General features: G+C 49.2%; 1 protein-coding gene across 1 annotated transcript in view; it reads right to left on the bottom strand.

Annotated features, from left to right (window-relative positions):
* The window catches only part of TLN2 (talin 2), a 438163-nt gene that overhangs the window by 33539 nt on the left and 377919 nt on the right, over positions 1-26705 (bottom strand). Inside the window, exons 45-52 of the mRNA XM_049613732.1 lie at positions 25369-25488; positions 18282-18428; positions 12765-12931; positions 11729-11912; positions 8354-8479; positions 8030-8146; positions 5584-5769; positions 1834-1941 (exon numbers count right to left, since the gene is read on the bottom strand). Of these exons, the coding sequence (XP_049469689.1) occupies positions 1834-1941; positions 5584-5769; positions 8030-8146; positions 8354-8479; positions 11729-11912; positions 12765-12931; positions 18282-18428; positions 25369-25488 (1155 nt within the window). The remainder of the gene's footprint in view (positions 1-1833; positions 1942-5583; positions 5770-8029; positions 8147-8353; positions 8480-11728; positions 11913-12764; positions 12932-18281; positions 18429-25368; positions 25489-26705) is intronic.

Genomic DNA, 26705 nt, shown 5'->3' with positions numbered 1-26705 from the left:
GTCTGGACAAAGCAGTAGTCATGCAGCTATTTATGTGGCACAGCTGGGAATCGAATGCAAAGATTCTAAACCTAAGCCTAACACTGCTTCTGCTGCAACTCCTAATTTTCTTTTTTATTTTATTTTATTTTTTTTTTAACGTTTATTTATTTTTGAGACAGGGAGAGACAGCATGAACGGGGGAGGGTCAGAGAGAGAGGGAGACACAGAATCCGAAACAGGCTCCAGGCTCTGAGCTGTCAGCACGGAGCCCGACGCGGGGCTCGAACTCATGGACGGCGAGATCATGACCTGAGCCGAAGTCGGATGCCCAACCGACTGAGCCACCCAGGTGCCCCTGCAACTCCTAATTTTCTGATAGAACAAGGTTCTAAGTGACTAAGACTATATGATTCCACCGAGAAAAAAATGCCTTTTGGAAGCCTTGCTGGCTTCATTCTGAATACCCTGAATTTCCTGCTAAAACGCATGCTCCAGACTGAACACTTCAACTCTGTTCTAACGCAGAAAGTTAGTTTGGCAGCAGAGGCTCGTGCCTTGTGAACAGGAACTGGCCAATGTGTTTTCTTGGCCCACATACGATGATACACTGTTTTCTAGTCACCGGAGTTCAGGGCTTTTGGAACACAATGTTAGTAACCCCAGACTGCCTCCACTCACAGAAGATACACTTTCACACAGACCACACTTAACCTGGGTGAAGAATGAAAGTAATGCTCCCTCCCTAAGAGACCTAACATGTTTAACATCAGGAGGTAATTTAATTTCAAGGTGGCAGTGAAGTGCTGGAATGAGCACGGGCCTGGAAGTAGCAAGAATTGGGATTCGGTTCCAGGACTGTCCTAGTAGCTAGGTGACCTCAAGCAAGGGGCCGAACTTCTCGGGATCCTTCCTTTGCCTTGCTAGCCTCATATATTAGCGCCAGGACAAAATGAAAAATCTCAGGGCTCCACAAATGAAAGGCTTACAGTTGTCTGTGGCCTGGTGGTGATCTTTTTTTGTTTTTGTTTGTTTGTTTCGTTTTTAAGGTTTGGGAAGGAGCAGTAAGGGAATGTGGGGCATCGTCAATTCTCTTCGGAGGCTGTGTCTGACTCCTGGACAAATTCTCTCAGGGCCTGCCCCAGACCTCCCCATGGCGGGTTTTGACAGAGAGAGACACATAGCAAATACATTTCTTGATTGCTCAGAGTTTGGCCCTTAGGATCTGTGGGGAACCTAAGTCGGTATAAGCCCGAGGCTCCCATGTGGACAGTCCCTATAAGCCATGACCAGTGTCCCCACCTCCCCTTCTGGCATTTTCCCTACCAGCCTTCTGTCTCAGCTCCAGGTGGGTACTCTAGGCTGACAGGAAGGTCATCAGAGGAAGGGAGGCATCATTCTCAGTGTGGTCTGAGTACTCATTCAAGGATAAGAGGCTGGTAGGTCACCTGCAGCACCGGTGAAATTTCTCCTTAACTTGTCATGGAGGCCAGGGTGGCTCTTTCTGGAGCTTTCCCTGTCCTCGCAGGATGGACTGGGGTCTTCCTAACAGGACCTCCCAACGTTGTTTCAGTGGTGGCTTTGCCTGTCCCACCCTCTGGCATGCTATTCTTGCCTCTTTGGTGCCAAGAGAGAGCCTGGCTCCCCTGGATGCTAACTGCAGCTTCTTCTAGAGCCTTCTTTCATCTCGATGTGCTGAAGCAGTGTGATGCTGGGCACTTTCTAGCTCCATCCACCCCCAGCCTCCCAAGTGGAGCCCGCACAGTGCTCTACGAGGTACTTTCCTGAAGAAAGGATGGTCTGCATCTGAACAAGCTCTTCCCCAGTCCTGGCCCGGCCCACGCCCCTCCTCACCACCAAGACGTGCTCGAGAAGGTCCAGGTAGCCAAGGGTGCACTCCGTCCCGTACCGCAAGGCTCTCGTGCGCACCTCTTCGCTGACATCAGGGTGAAAGGATGCTTGCTGGGGAGAGAAAGAAATGTGGACATATTAAACAGGAAGAGCCAGCTGGTGAGTGGACCAAGGAGTAAGGGGGGAGGGGAAGGCACCTGCCTAGAGGGAGGAGACCTTGATTCTGGAATTCCCTCTGCCTTGCCCTCAGCGACCTCCCTGAGAAGCCTTCCGTGACTTCCTGGATAGAGAAGGTGGCCTGCCTCCGTGTTCTCCTGTTAACCTCACACCTGTGTCCTCGGCAGGTTCTCTCACCACATTTTGTGTCTTGCCTTTTTTAGTGCCCTGGAGCCAGACAGAAGTACCTGAGTCCTGTCCCTCCTCCCATCCTTTCTCCCTGTCCCCTTCTATTGCATTGTAAGAAATTCCACATGCACTAAGAAGCCCAGGAAAGGGTCATGATTAGGGCTTACAGCAGGACATGTGCTGCCTGTCCCAGGGTGTGCCTGCCTTTCTCCAGCAGCATGGGGGGGTGCGGTTCCTGAAGCCCCTCTCTGTTCACAGGCTGATCACACTCAGGTCCTCACTACGTGGCCTGACCATGCTGCACTCACAATGTCTCCTCTGGCTCTTGGGAAACTTCAGATGGTAAGCTCCCCACTACCCTCAGAGGGGCCGTAAATAACTCATCTCACATTATGCACGGTGAGATAAGCAAACAAGGACGTATGGTTAATACAGCACCCTGTGCTTTTTTTCTTGCACTTGTGACCTGTTGGCTTCATTCAATCCTGATATAACAGATGACACGCCCATTCACAGGGTTACCAGGTTAATCACAGTTAACTGTATTTTTGAAGAAACAATAAAAAAATTTTTAATGTTAATTTGAGAAACGCCATTTTTTATTTGCTAAATCTGGCAACCCTGCCCAGCCTTTCTTCCTTCCAAAGCCTTACCCTGGAAAGAACTTGGGGCTTACAAGAACACATTTAAAACTGCAAATATATCGCAAACCAGGACACGTATGAATCACACATTAGGATAAAAAGTCAAAGTGGTGGGGGATAGTGACTAGCCTTCACGTTTGTTCCACTCAAGCCTTTCCGTCTAGGATTGGGGGATGCTGGTGGGAACACCTGTGGGTGCTCCCCTCACCTGCTCCCCCAATACACCCCAGAAAGAGTGGGGATAATCTGAGTGGCCAGGATCTATCATTACTGAGCTCAGTTTTGCCCACCTGAGGACTAACGGGCCGTGCCTTTAACCACTGCCCTGTGTCTCCAAGTGTGAGAATGGAGCCCATGTCTTGGGGAGGACACAGGCTATGACGCTACCTCTGGTATGCAGTGTGTCAGACCCCAATTTAGAGTTGTATGGGGACTGAGGGTGGGTGCTCTTGTCCACTGCTGGTGGCTCTAACCAGGCAGAACTCTTTGGGAGAGCAATCTGGCACAAATTAAAATGCCAGACCATCTGACTAATTCCACTCCTGGGAGACGTGCCTAAGGAAATTATTCAAAGCATGGAAAAAACAGGTATGCCCAAAGATGTTCCTGGCGGTACAGTTTATGCATTATTTAAAAATGCAGACAACTGAAATTTCTGGTAAGAGGGTAAAATTATATCCATTGACAGAGTATTTGTGGTCATTAAAGAGTCAGTTATAAGGACTCAGAGCACCAGAGACCAGAGCCATACGACATTAGCTGTAATAGTTGATTGTATTGTATATAGTGCAGACATACGCACATGTAAGTAAGACGAGAAACAGACACAAGAATTAACTCAGGGTGTGGGGTAGCCCTTGTCGCCACCTGAGCATTTAGTGTAATCCTCCTTTTCTGATAAAATGAGCCAGGATGTAACTTCCTGCGCTTCCCTTTTTGCCCCAGCCACCCTGCTCGGCCCCAAAGGCAGTGCTCCAACATGCCAAGTTGGCCTTCTGGCTGGATATAAGGGCTTCTTCTTGATCCACTGCTTGGCCTCCCTGGTTTTCTATATACTCCTTATTGCACGTCCTTTCTGGCAAGCTGCCTTATTTCCTTGCTGCACTAAGTCTGCTAAATAAGTGCTCTCCTAACAGCAGTCTCAGAGCTCAGCACTGACACTTGTCATCCAAGTCTGGCTTTGAGGTATAAAGCTCCGGCTGTTATTTTGTCCTGCAAAGTCAGGGTGGCCTGATCCGGGGGCAGGAAGACAGAGAGGAGCAGAGGCTGTGCAAATGGCACCTGTCCTTATCCTCCTCCCCTGAGAACAGGGGTATGTGTGTCAGAAAGGGACTTGAAAATCGAGCCGCCTTCCCTTTCCCCCTTAATCTATTTCCCCTTTTCATTTCAGGTCTATAACACGGAGACAAAGCACTTGTCACTCATCAACCTCAGCGTCCTTAAGAGAGGAAATAGCTGTGTGACCATGGTCATTCCCCTTAAACTCCCCAAGCCTGTTTAATCATCCATCAACTTGGGGTAATCCCTGGTGCCCTTCCCCTCCAGGATCCAATGACAGAATATGCATCCCAGCCTTCCCTGCATGTCATGGTGGCATTCAGACCTTACCTTGCTAGAAAAGTGCTATTTTCTGATTGAGGCCATAACCCCTCTGGAAAGTTGTCACTTCTGACAGGGCAGATTCCATTAAGTACATCATAACTGCAAATACTTACGGCTTTAGGAGAGTCTAAATCCCTGGCACAGCACACGTGGTCCCCCATGAAAGCGGCCCTACCACCTTCTACTGTCTTCTCCTCCCCCAACCCCCCCACACTGTCTCCCGTGCCTGGTCCTCACACACCCATTCCTTCAGGCTGGATGCCTCACCGTCCCTCTCCCCAGTCACCTTTCACCCATCCTACCTGCTCTGAGGAAACCCTGAGAAGCCATCATTGGACCTGGCACCAGCTCTCCCACAACTGACTTCCCCACAAAGAACGGCCCTGTCTCCTCAGACCCCAAGCTGCAACAGCTGCTTTTTCAACTTCTGTGACTCATCCCCAACCCGCTCACCATGGTGGGGGGTTATCTATCAATCTGAGCAGAAGCCAGAGTCTCTGGGACCCAGCTGTCCCCAGAAGGGTGAAGGTCTGGTGTGGGGTGCTCAAGGGGGGTGGTGGGAGGGCTCTTATGACTCACTTTCTTAATAGATTAAAAAAAAAAATAAAGTAAAGCTTTTAATGGTCAGGTTCCACCAGCGCCCTCACCGAGGATGGGTTCAGGGCAGCTACCCTGCTTGTCTAGCCAAGGATCACGAGAGTTTCTGCAAGATGTCTGGCACAGATAGTGAAAAAGGCTGTTCCCCAACATTCTGTCTTGTTCCTCTGACTCACTTCCTCCCCCAGTCATGGCAGAACCTCTCCTGGCCCAGAATGCTGACCTGCAGAGGCTGGAAAGGGGGGCAGGTACAAGTGGGATGTGTTTTTTGTTCAGAGGGTCAGGAGCCTCTTCACCTCTGTCAGAGCAGGCATCCTGCCTACTTGGCAAGAACAGAGAGGAAAAGTGGGAGGGTGAGTTAGCAGGCTGACTCCATCCCCTCTCAAACACAAAACTCCCTGGAGAGTCATTTCCCGTGGGCTCTTCAGCACGCATTTCATCACCGAGTTTGAGGTACTGAGCTGCTCCCTTCTGCACACGGCTGGCCCCTCCCTGGCTCCAGACTAAACCAAATAGTCGTGACAGGGCATCATCCGGCCACCCAAAACAATGCCAAGGCCTTTACCTTACAAGCCGTCAGCATATCTGACACGGCTTTCCGGCTCAGGTTGGCGGTGGCAATCACATCCTCCTGTCTGCATGAGTTCCCAGCGGCCACGGCTTTGGCTGTTGCCATGGTGATGCCTTTCGTCATCCTTATCGATTCTTCAGGTGATGATGTCTTTTCAGGCACCTCTTTTGACTGGAACACCTGGAAGTTGGAAATACAACAGGTGAAAAAAAAATGAAAGAAAAAAGACAAAGACAAAAATAATTGGTTCTTCTCTGACCAGGATGCTGCTCACGGTCTGAAAACTGAGCCAGCAACAGGAAGAAACTGTCAAATGGCAGGAAATTAGAAATTTGAGTAATACTATTCTTGCTTTCAAGATGCTAGCACGGATAAGTCTTGCACACCTGTACTCGGCATTCAAGGGAACCATATGGTGAGGGAGACGGGTCTACAGCATTAACCTGTTCGCCTGCGGAAACAGACCCTCGGTATTTGTAAACTCTCCGGGGGAAGGTGGTGGTGTGGCTTCCCAGTTCTTGCCCCCCTCCCTGCTGGGGCTTCGGCAGCTCCCGGAAATTCTGCAGTTCTGATGCTGGTTCCTAGGCAGGACGGACCTGGACGCATCCCTGTGAACTCCCCTTTCTTTCTTTAAGAGGGTGTGGGGTTGGGGGAAATGAAGCATTCAGTTTCTTCTATTCTTAGCTTGTCGTACAAATATAACTGCATAATTGTGTGGAGGCGTTTGTGTCGAGGGCGCCACAGTGACACTGTGAATTATTTAAAACCACACACACGCGCGCACACACACACACCACTCTTTAGAGAAGCTGAAATAATTAACCGTGCTGAGTGAATATCCCACTTTAAAATTCCACCTGTCAGTCAAGCCAGCCATTTCTGCTTCAAGCCCATCTGTCTTGTCTCTCTAACATGAGTGATTGGTGCCAGGGACTGTATGTTGCATGTGCATCTGTCCCCACACATGAGTACTCCTAAACCAGTTGGGGTTGCTCTGTCCTCAGCCCCAGGCAACCACCTTTCAGCCAGGTAGTTTTCCCTGAGACAAAGGGGAGAACCCAGCCAGCATCCTTGCAGCCTGTTAACCAGCACCAAACATCACCAGCCCCCTAAAAATGGGCAGGTGCAATTAAGCTACCCAGGACCATGCCTGAACGCTCAAGGGGAATGAATACCACATGTATGGAACCCTTTGCATTAATGTGGCCCTTTGGCACATGCTCCTTTGGAAACTTCCCACGTCCGTGGACACACACAACCTGTCAATTCCAAACCACGTTGGCAGACTTCGGTTGACCGTGGGTAATGTCCCAGGAATGCTCCCAGTTTCAAATCTCTTCCATTGCCCCCATTAGCCCCACCCACACCTATCAGAATACAGACCCGGACTTTTGATAGGAAACATACAGCCCACAGAGGCAGGTGAGCGTCAGGAGGCAGTGCTTAACGACACCACCTGCAATTTTCAGTTTTTTCTTTGTGCAAGAACCTGGTTTAACACCAAGCAAGACCGGCTTAATTAAAAACAGGACAAGAGAACCCAAGGCTCAATCACCAACAAAACATAACAGAATTGCTGCTTTATACTGCTGATCCGCAGGGGCCTTCGGCCTTCCCAGGTGACTCTCTAAAGACGCAGAGTAGCTGGAAGCAAAAGCAGGTCCCCTGCTTCCTGCACAGAGAAACCGAATCTGTGATCAGACCTCCAGTTAGAAAGAAATCTGTTTGAAACCCTCATTTTCAGCATATTTCTATTTCTAGGGATTAGGGTGAGTCAATCCACAGCCATCACAGGATCAAAAGAACAGGAGAGAATATCCATATCACAGGAACACCGGGACACCCTCACTATACAATGCGGGAACACGGCAAGAAAGAACATGCGGTCAATTTCTTGGAGATCAGAGGGACCACGCACAGAAAGATGCTGAATTTTACAGGCAAGTATCTCAGGTAAAGGCATTCGGGTTTTTCTAACAGGGCACCTCACCCTCTAAAATCCGCATGTGGGCAGCCGTGTGAAGCTGATGCTAACCGCACTGGGAATCAAGAGGTGCTGGGTGGGCCTACACACCATACACATCATTTAAGCTCAAGGTGACAGCCAACACCCGTACCGAGTTTTCCCTTTGCCGGCAATCTTCTGTAATGCTTTAGTTTCAGTTCCAGTTTTAGTGGAACTAAACCTGAACAGTCCTAAGTGACATATTTGAATTGACTTCTTAATTACAAATTGATTGTAGACAAACGCTGACAAGTTCAGTTATGCCCGGGGCCTCAATTATGCAAAGCTGCCGGCAGGCAGGTGAGTGGGCCTCCTGGGCTCAGGTGCCCCAGGTAAAACCTCTTTATGCTACAAATCACTGAGATGTCTTGGGGGTGGGTGGGGTGTCAGCTCTTGCACGTGGATGCCAGAGGGAGGTGACTGCTGGCTCCTTACCGTGAGCTCCTGTTTCATGTATTCGATTGTGGCCTCGAGCGCCCGTGTGCCCCGGGTGGCCTCGTCCTCCACTGCCTTTACAGTCTTGAGGAGGGAGGTGACATTGGTCACCATCACCTGCATAGGAAGGAGAGGCCGAGAGAAAATGAGGAGCACCCTGAGGTCTACTCCCCGCTCCTTTTAGTTCTGGCTCTGATGCCAGGAGGACAAAACACTGCTAAGCAAGGAAGGCGCTCAGATGCATATGTTCCCATTATTCTTGGGTGTGCTTCTCTCATTCTGCACCGCCCGCCACGCCTGTCCCTGCTTGGCACCCCGCTCTACCTTGGCGGCCCCCTTGAGCTGGTACATGGAGGGGTCATCGGCAGGCTTGCTGGCGGCCCCCTTGGTAGCACCTATCAGATCTGAAAGGGCCTTGGCCACGTCTTTGATGGCATTGATCAACACCACCTGAAAGAAAGCAGACAGCCCAGGTGAGCAGCCCCAGCGGTCCCCTGCGGGCAAGACCAAGAGCCCACAGCCCGAGGGCCAGGTGCGGGCATCCGGGAGGCCAGTCTCTATCTCAGCAGCTCCACAGCCTGCAGCAAGGCAGACTCCCCAGGAGCCACCCCTGAAGATGCTGACGCAGGAGTCTCCCCGAGAGAGGCTGACGCTGAGCCGGAAGACAGACCCCACACACACCCAGCACATTTGGACACCTCCCAGCCGGCAGTTGTGACGACAAGTTGCCTAGGAAAGGAGGCGACCAGCTAAGCAGACGCCTGAGAAGCAACGCTACTCACCCGCACCCTGAACTGGTAACCCCAAACGTGGAGAACAAAATGCAAGCCTCGCACCCTGGCCTGCAAGGCGTCCGTGGCATCCTGCCTGCGTCTCCAGCTTTGGTTCGTAGGATTCTGTGACTCACTCAATATGCTACGGGCATACGGGTCTATCTTCCCCAGGACAGATCCCCCTCGTTCCTCCTTCAGGGCCTCTCCTCTTGCTCTCCTCATTACTCACGTCTCAGCTCACACGTAGGGCCCTTTGAGACCTTTCCCGACCACTCCCCATTCCCCACCCCCCACCTGAAATTCCATCAGCGTGTCCTTATTTACAGCATGTATCAGTACGTGGAATTATTGTCTTCTCCCCCCACTTGGATGTGAGCTCCAGGCGGGCCAGCCTGGACTTGTGTGTGTTGTGTTTTGAGCTCGGAACGGGGCCTGGCCTGTAGCAGGCACTCAGTAAATACTCACGGAATGACTGCATGGATAGGTGTGCACCCTAGTGACACCGGACAGCATGTGGTATCTTCCCTCTCGTGACTCAACAGAGAACACAGGCCACCTTTACAGTGGGTGTGTTGGACCTGGGGTCTGAAGCACCAGCCATACTTGGGAAAGACGTGACACTGAATGCGTAACACGAGTCTTCTTAGCTCCTGCTGCTGTAATCGCGACAACTTCCCTTTACTTGAGGGCAGTGTTCCAAGTGCTGAGCCATGTGCGCTACCCATGCCCTCACTTAATCCTCACCCCTGCTGTTTCAAGTGGGAGCTACGGTGCTCCTGTCCACACTGTCTCAGGGCCTGGGAGCGGCAGGGCTGGGCTTCAGACTCTAGTCAGCATGATCCCAAGGGTTATTGGTCTTAACCTTCACACTTGGATTATGCTCTAGGGCTTTGGCTCCTCACGTACAAATGGCATTGGCAGTGCCACTGTATCTCTCACTGCACGGCTGTGAGGGTGGCTGCGTAACATACATGAGAACACATCAGAAACTCTAGTGTCCCAGATGGCTGGGGAGCACAGTGACACTATGCCTCTGCCCCTCCCACCTTTCAAGCTCCGTCCTGTGCCTTCTTACCCTCAGGGTACATGGAGCCTCTGGCAACCTCTGAAACCACGAGGCAGAAGGGGATCGGCTCCTGAGGAAGGGCTGACGGGTGTGGACCTCACTCACCCTGATTCTGGTCATCACAGCGGGGAGGGGCAGCCAGGGAAGAACAAGGGACAGCGAGCAAAGGTTGCTGTTAACACCCAGCATGCACCGTCCCATCCCTGGTCACTGGGCATCTGACTGGTGAGTAGGCGCATTTTTCTGAAAGGATATTTTCCACTAGAGATCTCATTAGCGGTTGTGGCTCTAGGACATCTACTAGACCATTTGGGAGTGAAGACTAAATAATTCGATACATTTCCGTGTATTTCAAAGACTTAAATGCTCCCCAGCCTGTTCACTTTTCCTAAGGCTGAGCCAGGCTCGGAGAGTGTGGATTCCAACCTCACTGAGCGTTTTCAAGCTTTTCCTTCCTCCACTGGGTAAGAACAAAACACAGGTAGGCATTTCTGTGAATGCTTCAAATTCCAAGGGGCAGCCAATCGGAGCTCAGATGTTATCAGAGAGAAATCCAGCAGGAGGAGTAAAATGGCCACACATGGAACGTTTCCTCATGGAGCTCTGCTCCACTGGAGGATGTCGGGCAGGGAAGGGTCACGGTCACATGCGAGCAAAGCTGACGGCCTTGTGTTAACCATAACAGTAGCTGTCGTCAACAGGGGCACTGGATGGTAGGCGGCTTCCAATCCAGTTTTGTCCACGTGGACCAAACAGACGAGCAAACAGAGTGGTTTAAGCAGTGAACACGGAGGTGTTTGCCATCTGATGGTGCCCGGATGGAGCACAGGGGTTTTCGGTTCTGCCCTTGGGAACGGGTAGAGTCCGTTACTGGTGGCCCTGGTTGGCTACTCATTCAGTAACAGCTAAGGAGACATTTGCTGAGTATCCACCTTGCACTGGAGTGGTGGCAGGTACTTGGCTCTCCAAGGTTAGCGAACTGTGGGTGCTGTCCCTCACCTGGACCACCAGGCTGAGGACGAAGGAGCGGGCAGACGGCGCTAAATCAAAGCGTGGTTACAGGAGCACAGAGCCCTTCCCAGCCCAGAGCTCGTCCCTCCCCGTCCCTCCAGAGCCAGACTTCTCAAGGGGTGTCCATACATGCTGGCTTCCTTCCTTTCCCTCACCGGGCCACTCCACACAAATGGCCCTCCATGGCACGAGGGCCAGTGGCCAGCTCTCAGACCTTCACCTTCTCGACAACTCAGCCGTGCCTCCGGTGGAATGAAACACTCCCGCTCTTAGCATCAGGACCCCTGGCTTTCCTCCTATCAGCTGCTGCTGCTCCTGAATCTGTCTGGGCATCCCTTTCTCCTTACCACGGTCTTAAATGGTGGCTTCCTCAGCTCTGCTTTGAACCCCCCTTTTCCTCTCGCCTCATGCTCTTCCTCTCCTATGGCTGTAGTCATTGTATGGCAACACCCCTGAATCCACATGCCCTTAACTGTGCAGGCTTATACCCCCTCTCTAGTTCCACCTGCACGTGTGTCTAGCACGGTCCCATGCCGAACCCGCCTTTGTCTCCCCAGGGAGCCACCATCCACTCACTCATCCCGCCCTTTCCCTCTCCCATACACCCAAGGGGTCACTGTGCTCAATCCCTCACCAGTCATCTCTACCCTCGTGGCTGCCATCACAGTCTGTGCCACCGTCCTGCCAGGATAAATGCCTCCTAGCAGACCCCAAAGCAACAGACATACTAGCGCACCTACTGGTCACTGCAGAAGTTCCTATTTCGCCCCGGGCCTCTTCTGCGGTCTGCGGCACAGTGTTTGTGGGAACGTGAGGGTGACTGACCCGCCCCCCGAGGCCCACCCATACCTGCGTCTCAGGGTCATTAGAGCCGAGGCTGGCGGCCCCCAGCTTGACCACTTCAGCGAGCTGGGTGATGGTGGCTGCCGACGACTGGGCTGCCTGGGCCAGCTTGTCCGGGGTGGACGCAGCCCCTGACACCAGGAGTTTCGTGTCTTCCACCAAGGCCTTGGCTGTCTTCAGAATGTTTTCCCTGAGAAAGGGGGGAGGGCAGAGAAGATGGGGACAGACAAAGGGCAAAGTTTGGCTACCAGCAATTAGGAAACAAAGAAACCCTTCATACGGGGCTTTTTGTTACAGGGCTTTGAAAAAGAGAGGTGATGTGTCTCCCCTCCCTTATCAGGGGTACTCATTTTCTGTGTAGGAAAATTGGGAGAGGAGAGCAAAGTCAGCCCAGTATCCACCTAGTCGATTAATAGTAAAATTCCACGAAAGACTCAGGCCCGCCAGTTTGGCCCCCAACCCTGTAGCTCAGTGAGAGGTCAGCTGGGTCCTGGAATGGGTGACAGCATTGGCAGTCTCCTCCCTATCCCGGCCCTGGGACTGAAGAGAGGAAGAAAGGTGACAGACATGTGGCAAGGCTACTGGGGAGGGGGGGTGGTTCTCTAACAGCAAGTGGAGACCCCCGCACCAGCCTCCGGGAGCAGGGCCTAAAGAGCCAGTCTGGGAGAGACAGTAGGCTCAGAGCCTCACTCCCCATTTATGTAAGAGCTAAATGTGGCTGTCCTGGCCACTCCCACGGGGGTTGGGAGCAAATGAGAGGCACATCTTTTCAGCTTGGCAAGTAGAAGATCAAAAAGCTGTCTTCTGCCAGAGCAGGCTGGGTTCAGGCTGTGAAAGGCACAAAGCTGGAACATGACTACATGTTTACAGTTGGCAAGAAGGGCTTGTTTTGATTATGTGGTTCACTTTCTCCCCTTGAGCATCTTATTGAAATCAACATGGATAACCGCATTTCTGGCTTCTGAGCAGTCTCTAACATCCATCAGGCCAGCCTGAACCTCTCCAGATCCAGGAGCCCCCAGGACGACCTCCCCTCCCATACCTGTGGTCTGCAAAGGTCTCGTTGTTCTCTGCATTCAGGGTCCCTGCAGTCGCAAACATGATGGTGGTGTCCAGGTCGGCGATAATCCCAGACACGGCAGTGGCAGCTGTGATACATGCCTGGGTCCCCTTGTTCCCAGCCTGGAGAGCTGACAACACCAAGGACACCTGTAGGTACAGAGAGAATGCCAGGGGGAACAGGGAAATGGAAAAGATGTAACCCAAAGATTTTCAGACTCAAACATCACTGAAAAAAAAAACAACTCAAAAAACAGAAAAGGAGGGAATTCTTCCAAACTCATTTTATAAAGCCAAAATTACCCTGATACCAAAGCCAGACAAGGATGCCACAAGAAAAGAAAATTGCAGGCCAATACGCCTGATGAACATAGACGCAAAAATCCTCAACAAAATATAGTGAACTGAATTCAAAACATTAAAAGGATCATACACCATGATCAAGTGGGATTTACTCCAGGGAGGCAAGGATGATTCAACATCCACAAATCAGTCCATGTGGTACCCCAACAAAGGATAAAAACCTTTTGATCATCCCAATAGATATAGAAAAAGCATCGGACAAAATTCAATACCCCTTGATAATAAAAACTCTCAACAAAGTAGGTATAGAGGGTATGTACCTGAACATAATAAAGCCCACATGATAATCCCACAGCTAACATCATTCTCAATAGTGAAAAGCTCAGAGCTTCTCTTCTAAGATTAGGAACAAGATAAAGATCCCCACACTTGCCATTTTTATTCAACGGAATATTGGAAGCCCTAGCCAAAGCAATCAGGCAATTCAGAGAAATAAAAGGAATCCAAACTGGAAAGGAAAAAGTCAAACCGTCATTATGTGCAGATGACATATTGTATACAGAAAACCCTCAAGACTCCATCTAAAACTGTCAGAAGTAATCAATGAATTCAGTAAAGTTGCAGGATACAAAAACAATACAGAAAAATCTGTTATATTTCCCTAATACGGAATCATCAGAGAGAAATTAAGAAAACAATCCCATTTATACAAATGCATTGAAAAGGATACAAGACCTAGGAATACATTTAACCAAGGAGGTCAGACACCTGTGTATAGAAAAACTATAAGACATTAAAGAAAGAAGTTGAAGAAGGCACAAATAAATGGAAAGATTCTCCGTGTTCACAGATTGGAATAATCAATGTTAAAATGTCCATACTAGTCAAAGCTATCTACAGATTCAACACAATCCCTATTCGAATTCCAATGGCCTTTTTCACAGAAATACAACAAACAATCCTAAAATTTCTACAGAGCCACAAATGACCCTGAATGGACAAAGCAATCTTGAGAAAGAAGAACAAAGTTGGAAGTATCATACTCCCTGATTTAAAACTATATTTCAAAGTTATAGTAGTCAAAACATTATGGTACTGGCATAAAAACAGACATATGGATCAAAGGAACAGGCAAAGAATAAACCCAAGCATACAGTCAATTAATTTATGACAAAGGAGCCAAGAACATACAATGGAGAACAACAGTCTCTTGAATAAATGATGTTGGGAAAATTGGACAGCTACATGCAAAAAATTTAAATTGGACCACTGTCTGAGAGTATACACAAAAATTAAAAAGGATTAAATACTTGAATGTAAGAAGTGAAACCATGAAACTCCTACAGAAAACATAGGCAGTAAGCTTCTTGACATAAGTCCTGGTGATGAACTTTAGAATCTGACATCAAAAATGAAACAACAAAAGCAAAAATGAACAAGTGAGACTACAGAAAACTAAAAAGCTTCTGCACAGCAAAGAAACCATCAGCAAAATAAAAAGCAGCCTACTGAATAAAGCATTTGCAAATCACATATGTGATAAGGGTTTAATACCTAAGATATGTAGATAAAACATACAACTCAATGGCAGAAGAACAATCTAATGATAAAAATGAGCTAAAGATCTGAATGGACATTTTCCCAAAGAAGACAAACAGATGGGCCACAGGTACATGACAAGATGCTCAAAGTCATTACCTATCAGGAAAATCAAAACCACTATGAGATACCATCTTGCACCTGCTGGCATGGCTATTATCAAAAAGACAAGAAAGAACAAGTGTTGGTGAAAATGTTGAGAAAAGGGGGCCCTCTTGCAGTACTGGTGGGAATGTAAATTGGTGTAGCCACTAGGGCAAACAGCAGGGAGTTTCCTCAAAATATTACAAATAGAACTATCATATAATCCAGCAATTTCACTTCTGGGTATGTACTGAAAAAAACAAAAATTCTAACTCAAAAAGATATGTACCTCCAGGTTCACTGCAGCATTATTTACAGTAGCCAAGCATTGGAAACAACCTAAATATCCACTGACGGATGAATGGATAAAGAAAATATGGGACCTATCATCCAGTGGGATATTATTCAGCCAGAAAAAGAATAAAATCTTGCCATTTGCGACAACATGGATAGACCTCGAAGGTCTAAGTGAAATAAGTCTGAGGAAGAAATGCCATTTGATCTCTCATATGTGGAACCTAAAATAGAATTTAAAAAGCCAAGGGGTGCCTGGGTGGCTCATTTGGTTAAATGTCTGACTTTAGCTCAGGGCATGATCTCACGGTCCGGTCTGTTGGTTCAAGCCCCGTGCTGGACTCTGTGCTGACAGCTCAGAGCCTGGAGCCTGTTTCAGATTCTGTGTCTCCCTCTCTCTCACTCTGCCCCTCCCTCCCTCCCTCCCTCCCTCCCTCTCAAAAATAAAAAAAACATTAAAAAAAAAAAAAGGCAAGCTCACAGAGACAGAGAACAGACTGGTAGTTGCCAGAGGCAGGGGATGGGAGTTAGGAGAAATGGGTGAAGTTTTTTGTTTGTTTGCATGCATTGAATAAAAATTAAAACAAAACAAAACCCAACCAACCAGCCTCACAGAAAAAGGGATCAGGTTCCTGGTGGGAATGAAGTTGTGTTTTGAACAAAGGTGGTTAAAAGGCATAAACTTCCAGTTACAAAATAAGTACTAGGGATGTAGCGTTCATCCATATCATACAGCAGGGTTAAGAGTAAATCTTAAAAGATCTTACCACCATGTCTTATCTACATGAGATGGTGGACTGTAACTAAACTTCTTGTGGTAATCATTTTATAATACACAAGACAGATAAATCATCATCCGGTACAGCCTAAACTTAGTGCCTTTGTCAATTGCATCTCAAAACCAGGGGGAGAAAAGTACAATACAAAAACACTTAATTTCCTCTCTGGGACTCAATGCAGCTGATGGGTTAACAACACAGTTTTGGTGTCAACATCACAGGCTGAATACCAGTGAATATCATTCACTGGCTAAACAACTTTTTTTTTTTTTTTAATGTTTGTTTATTTTTGAGACAGAGAGAGAGCATGAACGGGGGAGGGTCAGAGAGAGAGGGAGACCCAGAATCTGAAGCAGGCTCCAGGCTCTGAGCTGTCAGCACAGAGGCTGAAGCGGGGCTCGAACCCATGGACCGCGAGATCATGACCCGAGCCGAAGTCGGACGCTTAACCGACTGAGCCACCCAGGCGCCCCACAACTTTTTTTTTTTTTAATGTTTCTTACTGAGAGGCACAGAGCTCGTATGCTCTCTTCCTTCTGCGCTGCTCACATCTTAGGAGAGGTGGTGGACACAACCCAGCATGCGGGGCAGAGGGCCCACTTCCCGAGCACCGGCCACATCCCGAGACTAGCCCACAAGGAACAGCTTCTCTTCCTCATTTGCCTGATTCTCCTTCCTGGAGTTAAATGCCACTATGTCCCACCAGGAAGAGAGATGGCCCGAGAATCAAGCATCTAGTTTCCAGAAAGAACTCTGAGGACGGGTGACAAAGGCCAAGACGAGTGATCATGAGAACGAGAGGGACGTTCTCAGCCAGATTCTAAGAGTCCGGAAACAGTGTCCTGCCTGCTACAAAAGCTGTGTGAGTTTACTGAGCAGCTACTAGTTCCTAGGGGACAAGGACATAAAGATGAGCAAGTGAAGCCTCTTGCAGCTGGTGGGAAGTTACAGACACAACCAGGACATGTAAGAAAGACACACCAGGTGGAGATGGGGGGCCAGAGCACATAGCAAGAAAGCATCAAAAAGGCTGGTTTAGTCTGAACAGCTGATCCTCTGACTCTGAGCCTCCTCCGGGCAGGAGGTGGCAGGGACCCTCCGCTGGGAGAAGCAGTAAGACAGAGAACAGCTCAGGAAGATCATGTTGCTTGGACCTCTGCCTCCCCGCCTTCATGTGCCAGTTCCAAGGTCTTCAACAAGGGAACCTGGCCAGAGTAACTTCAACAACAAGGCAGGGCTTTGAAAGGAGGGAGAATGCCTTCCTCCGGCTGAGAGATTTATTTCCTCATCCTGTGGAGTCCGAGGAGGCCTGGGTAGTCCTGTGGGCTGCAGGAGACGGCCAGGCGTTGCTTGGCTTCGGCTGGCAGCCCTGTACAGAAAAGCATCTGTACCGGCAGCTGCCAGGTGAGGGGTCCCCCACCCGGCCCTTGAGTCCTGTGGCCAGGCTGCTCAACAGTGCAGAGCTCTGTGTCCTGGGGACCCAAGAGAAGGAGAGGGAGAAGCCAGCAAAGCACAGATGCTTCGGCCTGCAAAACAGCTGTCCTGAAAAAGGACTCTTAAGAAATGAGCAAAGCAGAAGAGGAGTGTACTTTGGGGCCATCAGGGAGCCACGGGAACGAAGGGATGCGGAGAACCGGCTTCGTCGAGCAGGGTAGATTTCGTGGGAGGAGGGTGTCAGAAGGCAGCTTACAGAGGACAGCAAGTATCTGTGACATGTTGGGTTGTGTGTCTGGCACGATGCCAAGCAAGCACCTTCACGCTTATCACCGCATTTCATTTTCACAACCTTATGGGCCAGGAAATGTATTTCTCTGTGCACATTCTGCAGGTGAGGGTACAGAGGCTCAGAAAGGTGAGATAACTTAGCTGAGACCCTGGAGCCCCACTCGCTACACCATGGGGTTGCCTCCACAAACAGCTGCTGCTAGACTCTAAAAAGATCACGCAGGATCCTGCTCTTTCAACCAAGGTGCCGTGCGACTTTGGGTGCGGTGCTCAACCCTTGCACACCTCAGTCTCTTCTGGGAGGAAGGAGATAACCCAAAGAGAGCTTCAGGCCCTTCTTACTCAGTCCCCAGCACCTGGGAGCCTCCCTGAGAAGGAAGCCCAGGGGACAAGTGTCAAAAGGGGGCTCCTGGTACTCATGTGACTGTCATATGGTCTTTCCAGTCTACCTACAAGAAAACCCATCAAGGAGGTGCACTGCTGGGGCCCTGACTTTCATGGGACAGTACGTCCCATGTTCAGAATTTCTCAGGGCTATGGATTACCCCGGCCCCCTTATGTGCCCCATCCCTGGGGAATCCCTGCATGTGGGGGAAGACCAGACCGGACTGGATCCTTTTTGGCATAGCGTCCCGCTTATGCCACTGGTCACAGTGGGCCATCGAGGGCGGGTGTGGGTGACCGTGGCCGTGTCTGACCTGAGGGCTGCTCCTTACCTTCTCTGTGACTGCACGGGCACACTCGATGAGCTCCCTCTTGGTGTAGCTGTCCGTGGGGCACACCTGGAGGGCCCCCGCCTTCTGCACCAGGAAGATGCAGCCGTGGCCCAGGTCCTGCACACGTGTGCGAATCTGGAAGCCGATCTGCGGAGGCAAGCCCGGGGTGGGGAAAGAGAAGCATGAGGGATTCTGCCATTGAGGTCTCCCCTATGTGGAAAATTTCTCCTACGTCCTATGGGAGCCTGGCTAGGAAAATTCCACTGCTGTTAGGAGTCTGTGCTTGGTGGAGTATGGAATTTCATTGATTTTACTTCCCCTTTTAGAGACTGTAAAATGCCCACGGTCCCCAGGAAGCAGGCCTACACCTCATCCTGCTAGCCTAAAGGCTTTCTGATATTTGTTACCTTTTCCAGTGAACTGCCAACTTCTATCTGAGCCACCTGATAGGTATGTTCATTAGATGAACTCTGTGGGGGTAATTATTAGCCATTCAAGCACTTATTGAGCCCCTACTGTGTGTCAGGGCCTCTTCTAAGCAGGTATTGCATTTGCTTTCATTTATTCCACACAACAGTCCTAAAAAGTAATTAGAAGTTCAAAATACACAGCTTTAGTAAGAAGCATAAAGCTTGCAGATTCTTGCAACATCGGGATGTTTCCAATCAGAACAACCCCTTCCTCAGCTATATCCACACTGGGCCCAGGCTGCCTATCAGGCAGGGTTGAGGTTTCCTTAAAAAGGTATATTTTCAGAGCTAAAGGCTCAGCAGGCACGCATTCTTTTAATGACCTCTGGGTCATGTGATTATAAAAGGTACTTGGCCTAAAAGAACCCAAACGAGCTCCACTATGGATAAGCTGCCAGCTGTCTCTTTATTGGGTAATAAATTCCACTGCCCAAAGTGTGCATTCCTCTGGTGATTTCACATCAATTTTCATTTGGGTCTGATCAATACAGCTGCCATAAATAATCTGCCCTCCAGCTGAAGTAAGCAACTAAAAACAAAAAACCGTAAGCTCTCGTGAGCAAGCATTATTTCCAAGACTCCACGATAGCAAGAAGCCGTGGCTTCTCCTTCCAGCTATTCTACCAAGAATAGCTACTAAGATCTCTGGTGTCTCGAGTAAAAGCTGGGAGATCTGGACCACCTGGGTGCTATCTTCCAGTATCGTCCTATTAGGAAGGGGGGCTTTGGGCAGTCAAGGGGGCTGCAAATGTTAACTCTGTTATTGAAACACATAATGCTTTTGGGAAGATAGGTACTTCCCTTGACCTTTTAAGGCCGAAAGCATGTTTAAATCCATTTAATAGAAAATTGTCCTGATCCAGAAAGTGGAACTTCGGCTCTTTTGGGGATGCTGAGAAAGCTTCACGATCAGGCAGGCCAGGTTTCTTATGGACTATCTCCAGTCCGATTCAGCCCACTCAGCAGAAACGCCCCTGAAATGTAGCTGTTTGCTGTTGGTTTAAACATGAGGCCCAGCTGAAGTAGGAGGATGCCCCATGAAAGCTGAAAACTCAGCCTGGCTCTCGAGGCTTTTTCAGATCCGTGTACTTTAACCGGAAACACTTGAGGCTCAGCACTAATCCATAGGCAAGAGCTCTGTGTCAAGGATGCCTACAGAGCTCTAAATGACAGGTGCTGCTGGGAAAGCACAAATGGAGGAAGAAACATATGATTTCAAAATAAAAACGACTTCACTAGTCAGACCTCAATGACAGATGAAGAGACTGTGCAGAGACTGAAGAGAAGTGATCAGAGCCACCCTCTGCCCCCTACCCCCCCCCCCAAACCTCTCATGGAAAGTCAACATGTAAAATTGTTATCATCTGTTATTAAGTATACCTTTCCTATAGGAGTCAAAACTTCTTTGACTTAATAAAAAGTCAACAATAAGGCTAAATGAGCCAAAGTTTAAATGTCAGACTCTGAAGGCCAGATATAGATAGCCTTGGCCACCAACTCATTTCTATATTTTGATTTGGCTGCAGTGTTGAGAAAATCCTGTTTTGTGCATAAGGCAAACAGGAGCGATTTTCCCCGTAGTCCCCTAAACCATAGCAGGCAGAGACTTGGCTCAGCCTGACATCTGCACAAGCCACCCAGCAGCCCACGGTAAGGTGCTGGTGGCCCCCAATGGGTTACCATTTGGCCCAGAGTATGTTCAAAAATACACACAGGTTTTCCTAATAGTTTTAAAAATAGCTGAATTATGTTTAAAAAGTGAGCCTTGAGTCAAACATGCAGGACTTTCAAAGCACCTCCCGGGGTCAGAGCTCTTAAGAGTGAGGTGGGTGACCTCGGTGCTAGGAAGGACCAGGCCCAGAAAGAACATTCTCCGTGCTCTGCTCCTACTCTCTCCTTGGAACCATGCCTGAGCTTCCGGTCTGCACAGTGGTGGGCACCAGGGCCAGCAGAGGTCTCTTAAATCACTCTCAAATCACCCTCGAGGTATGAGGGAGAAGGGACCTGCTCCTGCACTGTGTCGAGCCTGAAACCTATGGGCGGGCAGGACACTCTCATGCTCCCTCTGCACCCCTGCAAGAGGCCATGCTATGAAAAGCACCCCAACGTCCCGACGCTCAGCCTCTTCCTTGGAGGGGACATCGTGCACGTAGCAAAGGATCCTGTAAAGACGACTGTGGAGCTGGGACACTGATCATTAGCGATGAGATTCCAGTTAGGAAGCCCCGATGAAGACCGACACCAGAAAGCAAAAAGATGTGCCTAAAATAAGGCCACAGGTGTACAAGCCCGTGGGGTTCCTGGCCAATCCAGCCCTCAGTCTGGGTATCACGTCTGTGCCAGATCACATGACTGCCTTCTTGGTTGCCATGCAATCCTCCTATATACTTGGCTGCACGGCCCTATGTGGACAGCATGCAGGAGGACAGAGGGTCACAAAGGACATGCTGAAATAGGGTTCGCGCACGTCCACAGGCCGAGGGCTGAACGCAACAAGAAGGGGAGGCGTCCCAGGATGCCAGCCCCACTCCTGGCCCTTGGCCCATGAGGGCAGCATGGGCAGCAGAAAGGCCCATGGACCCTGCTTCTGGCCGGCCCTCTCATGGACATCAACTCCCTGGGCGAGCCAGCTAACCTCCCAGGCCTCTGGTCCCTCACCTGTGAAATGGGACAGAAGCTGCCCTACTTCCCGGGGCTAACACACCACCAAGTCAAAGATACGTGTGTGAAAACATCTCCAAGTAGAAAGTGCCACGTGAATGTTCACTGCTGTGATAAGAGGAAGCTCGGTGAGGGGCAAAGAGCAAAGGCTGTGATGCCCTGGGTTTGAATCCCGGCATTTCCATGCATTATGTACTTACTTGAAACTTCACTTATTCCAAAAAGTTATTTCAAGTGGCTTCCACACTAACTCCTGTAGCTATGTGGTCTTGGACAATGTGAGCTCCCTGAACCTCAGCTAACCTGTGAAATGGGGAAGAACAAAGGTCTGTGCAGTTGTGACGGTAAATGAGGCCGCAGCCGTCACGGGTGTGACGTGTGGTATGGACCTGATGAACGCCTCTCATCGTATTCTTTTCTACGTGAGACAGAGCAGGCGTTTACGTAAAAGGGGATGACAGAAGCAACATACTCTATTGCAGTGTCCCAGAACATCCTGTACTGCTGGAGGAACATCCGAGAAAGGGAAAGTGTTTTGAAGACTGTATTCAAAAAAGATAAGGGCTTTAAAAACGTTAACTTGTCAAAGCAACACTGCAATTCTCAGCAAACAGGACCAATCCCCAGGGTGATCCGCCTTACCACCAGGGTGTGTTATAAAGGAATATTGCTCAGAGACATCCAACTTGGGGTTTTAAGTTGGCAACTTTAGTCAAAGCATTACTCGAACGGCAAGAAAAGCCTTCAATTCCCTTCTTGCCCAAATAAAATGGGCATTGTCTCCTGGTTTTATGCCTTGGGGGAAATTGGAAGTCTGGCCTTTATGAAATTTTGGATCAAATTTCAAGTGGAGGGGGGGTCTCAGAAATCCAGATCATCTTCTTTACTACATAAAACTAAACAAAACGTACAAATTTTTCTCAGGCTTCCAAAACCATCATATCTGAAATCAGGTCACATAATTGCCTGGGAGAGCTTATGAACACTGAAGAGGCAACAAATGGCTATTATGACAGGCTTTGCAAATTTCTCCTTAAAAGGAGAAATCAAAAGTGTACAACAGAAGCAAAGAATCACTTCCCACCTATAGAAACTGTGTCCTGGAGTGGAAAGTTTTAGAGAATTCTAGAGCAGACACTCGTCTCATTTTTTGGGAAAAGGCTGTGGTTCTTGCCACAGGCTCTTGACAAACGTTCCCGCCGGCTTTGGAGACAGGCAGTATTACACATGTCCCAGCAGAGTTTTCTCCAGAGACAAAGCTGTAGTCACTAGAGCCTTCCCCCGGCATTTATATTCAGGACTTGGGGCTCATAGGATCTACATTTCCTTTTTTAAGGAGAGCAGTGATCTTCGATCGTGAAGTTGCCTGAGGGTTTTAGTTTTTATGAAGAAAGTAGTTTTCACGGTGATGTTAACAGGAGTTGAGTTTCCCATGGAAGCAGCAGCAGATAAAGCTCCTGCTGGATGTTCAGAGGGCAGAATTGGGACCTGTCCGGGAACGGTCACATTCCGGGAAAGCCCAAAGCGCTGACTCGGCACAGCCTACAGGACTGCGGCCGGGGGAATGGCTTCGTATTTGCCCTGAGTATAAATACTTTCACATGCTGTGATGTGGGGCCCTCTTGGATATAAAACTAATTCCAAAGTCTTGGGAAAAAAAAAAAAAAACTACATTGCTTTAGGGATCTCCCAACCTTCTCAGTTTTCCCCTAAATATCTGTCTGGCAAATGCACACAAAGAATTTTCCTGAGCAAGCCACTGGTAATTTTATATTCTCGCTGCCCCCTTTTGCTTCAGGTCACACTGCTCTTGTGTCTGGAATGTAAAACATAACTCAAGATGCAATGGTGCAAAGGGAGAACCTTAATGAAAACGTCAGCTGCTACAAACGCAGGGCCAGGAACTAAAGTCATTTTGTGTTGTGCTTTTAACGATACCTTTTCTTTCCCGGCTGCTCTGGCATTATTTTGTATTTTGCTTCATGCTCTGGGTTGCAGTAAGAAAACCTGCTTGTTTCACACATGGGCCGGGTAGCTGCGAAGAACTCAGATGTGGAAAGGTCTCCACAGATCATGGGCTCTTCACTCAGTAACTCAGGCAGACCAACATCTGAACCAACCAGACAAATGTAGATTCCGTCTTTAAAGATTTCTACAAACAGAGATCCGAACCTTCCCCACAGCCTGTTAGTGTTTCAGTCCTACAAAGCCTAACATTGCTTCCTTCTGTCCAAACTGTTCCTTTCTGTAACCCAAGTTCCCTTACATTTATTCAGGAAATTCAAAAGCATGAGTAAAATCAAACGAGTTATAGGAGTCCAGATGATCTTACTAACACAGGGAGCCTATTTAAAAAAAAAAAAAGATTGGGCAGGGGCCACCTGTGTGGCTCAGTCGGTTAAGCATCGGCTTCAGGTCATGATCTCACTGTTCGTGGGTTTCAGCCCTGTGTCGGGCTCTGTGCTGACAGCTCAGAGCCTGGAGCTGGCTTCAGATTCTGGGTCTCCCCTTCTCTCTGATCCTCCCTTGCCTGTGCTGTCTCTCAAAAAATAAACATTAAAAAAGAATTAAAAAAAAAATAACAGGACTGTGTAAAGAATCAACAGAATCCTGACTGGGGTCAAGGTGGGGAGATCTGACGATTTTTCTTTCTTGGTAGTAACTTAACAGACTCATTACAAACAGAATTATTCATGCTGCAGCCTTAATACTCAACCATACTAAAATCTCAAAATGCAGGCACTGTTAGAAACTTACATCATCCCATGCTAGATATATATGTATGCAAGTACATACATATGATACTCCTATTTACATGCGTTGTTACAACATATGTTAGCAAGTGATTTTGTTTTGGGTCATTCCTGTATTATCTCTGGGAGTCTTTGTAAAGACATACTTAGAATGGACTCCTAGGAGAAATGACACCAAGTAACCTGGGGACACGGGCTGTCACCACAAAGAGAAAGGTAGATCAGTCACAGCCTTCCATCCTGACAGCACGCTTCATTTAGGAATATCATATACAGGATCTGTGCTTCAGAAATGGCTATGCTAACTCCCACAGTATGTAGTTACCTTCATCTCCCCAGTGTCCCTATAATCGACTCCACTATTCTTTATTCCAGACTGAGCTTTCAGTCTCTAAGGAGCCGGGCGGTCGCTCGGGGAGGGGCACCTTCGGTGTGCTAACACTGGTATGGCTGCAGCATTCAGGCATGTGAAGCCCCCACCAGCTTGTTTGTTTCCCAGAGGACCACCCGATTACTTGGGGTATCAGAGATGAAAGCAGGTTCTTAGCAAGTGGCCTTTGGGACCAACCTCTCACCAAATTCAGAATCTTACAGGTGCAGGCATTCTAAGGCAAAGTCTGTGTTTGGCCACTAAGGAAAGTGCGTTTAGGGAAGGCAGGTAGGTAATACAGAGGGGTCCAAAGGAGATTATGGGGGGGTAGATCTTAGAAAGCCACCAACCATATCTGGACAAGACTTTGTTACACAAAAGCAGGCTACCCGGCCCTTAATCAGAGGCAGTTAACTCCCATACTTGGTTCTTCCAACATCTCTGTGAGCCTTTAGAAACAGGAAAATAATTGCGGGGGATGTGCTAAGCACGAGGATGATGGCAGCATGTGTTCTGCCCTGGGGGCCAGGTGATGGGCTGGAAGGGAGGTGAGCTGGCGAACACTCTCAGCAGAGGCCGTCTGTCTGAAAACCCACTTCCCCAGATGGACCCAGCTCTCAGCCTGTTGGCATCAGAAAGGACAGTGAGCTCTGAGCACAGCCCAGGGCTACTGGATCTGGACCTGGAGGGCTGGCAGGAGAGTAGTGAAAACTAAGCCTGGTTTCGGCTATCAGGCTGGAATCTTCTAGGGTGGAGCTATGCTATAGAGCATCCCCCGGGCGTGGGTACCAGTGTGCATGTGCTTCTTAAAACAGGGGCTTATGATGGCAGACCTCCTCTGGTTCCGCCGTGGCTGCTGCCATCTGGCCCTGGAGAGCCAGGTGCCCATAGTCACTGGTCATTTGTGAAGCCAGTCCTCCCAACTCCTCCGGGTTAGTAACCGACTTAGTCATCTGGAAAAAGAAAACAAGCAAGACACAAACACACATACACATACAGAGAAAAGCATGAGAACCACGTGTTAATATCACTGGAAGCCAAAGGGGTTGTTCACTTTTAAGCTCTTGACTTGCGTGGGGGGCTGGGCACCAGAGAGGGCAATTCAAGCGAAGCCCATGCTGCGACGTGCACAACAGGCCAGGGCCCCTCTCAGGCCAGCAGGCCCTGGCCAGGCCAGTGGGCGACATGCTAGGTCCCGGCTGTGCAGCGTGGAGGCCGGGCCCTCACGGGTGTCCACTCCGGGAGGTGAGCGTGGCAGCCCCTGGCCCGGCCGGCCCTGCAGGTAGGCAGGAGAGTTCCCCAGGGAAACACGGGGGGCACGGGCCCCATGCAGTGCACATCCCTGGTCACATGCTTCTGCAGAGAGCTGACCTGGTCTCTGGGAACCCAGAAGCAGGTCCCACACGGGCAAGAGGGCATGAGGACAGGGCTGTTAAGGAAATCATGACTGAGGAGGGATGGGCGAGCCGGATGTCTGGGAGGACGATATTCAAAGAGAATATAGCTTTGTAGTAAATTTGTGCCAAAGAATAAGGTTTCAGCCACAAATTTAGTTAAGAGTACACTCTAGAGCACCTGGGTGGCTCAGCCAGTTAAGCGTCTGACTCTTGGTTTCGGCTCAGGTCACGTCTCTTGGTTTTTGTGAGTTCAAGCCCCGCACTGGGCAGAGTCTGCTTGGGATTCTCTCTCTCTCTCTGCCCCTCCCCCACTTGTGCTGTCTCTCAAAAATAAATAAACTTAAAAAAGAGTATACTGTAGCCTAAATGGTCGAGCTCTGCCTTTTCATTATCAGGATATTCAGTGTTTTCCTCCTGCTTCATAGAAAAACTTACTTAAGTTTACCCTACAAGGCTAACACAGTGGTTTCTAGTTTTTCCTTTTCCTCCAACAAAATGCCTGTTGGTTGTCACAAGAGCAGTTTTAACTGCCACCCGGGAAGATATCCTCATTCTCTTGAGTAAGAGGCTTCGCTCCTGCCCTACCCTCTCCTCTCTCTTGGTGGCATTAGAAGACCTTGGCTTCAAAGGGCTTTAAAAAATGTTTTAAATGGCTCCATGTTCACGGAGGCTGGATGGGAACATGTAGCCATCTAACGCAGGTGTACCAGGAAAACATCACAGGCTTTCTGGCATAGGCGTGGGCTCCCAAGAAACACACACGCTAAACACCC

Source organism: Panthera uncia (genome assembly GCF_023721935.1).
Source record: "Panthera uncia isolate 11264 chromosome B3 unlocalized genomic scaffold, Puncia_PCG_1.0 HiC_scaffold_1, whole genome shotgun sequence".
Classification (NCBI taxonomy): domain Eukaryota; kingdom Metazoa; phylum Chordata; class Mammalia; order Carnivora; family Felidae; genus Panthera; species Panthera uncia.
This window is presented reverse-complemented; position numbering and strand designations above follow the sequence as displayed.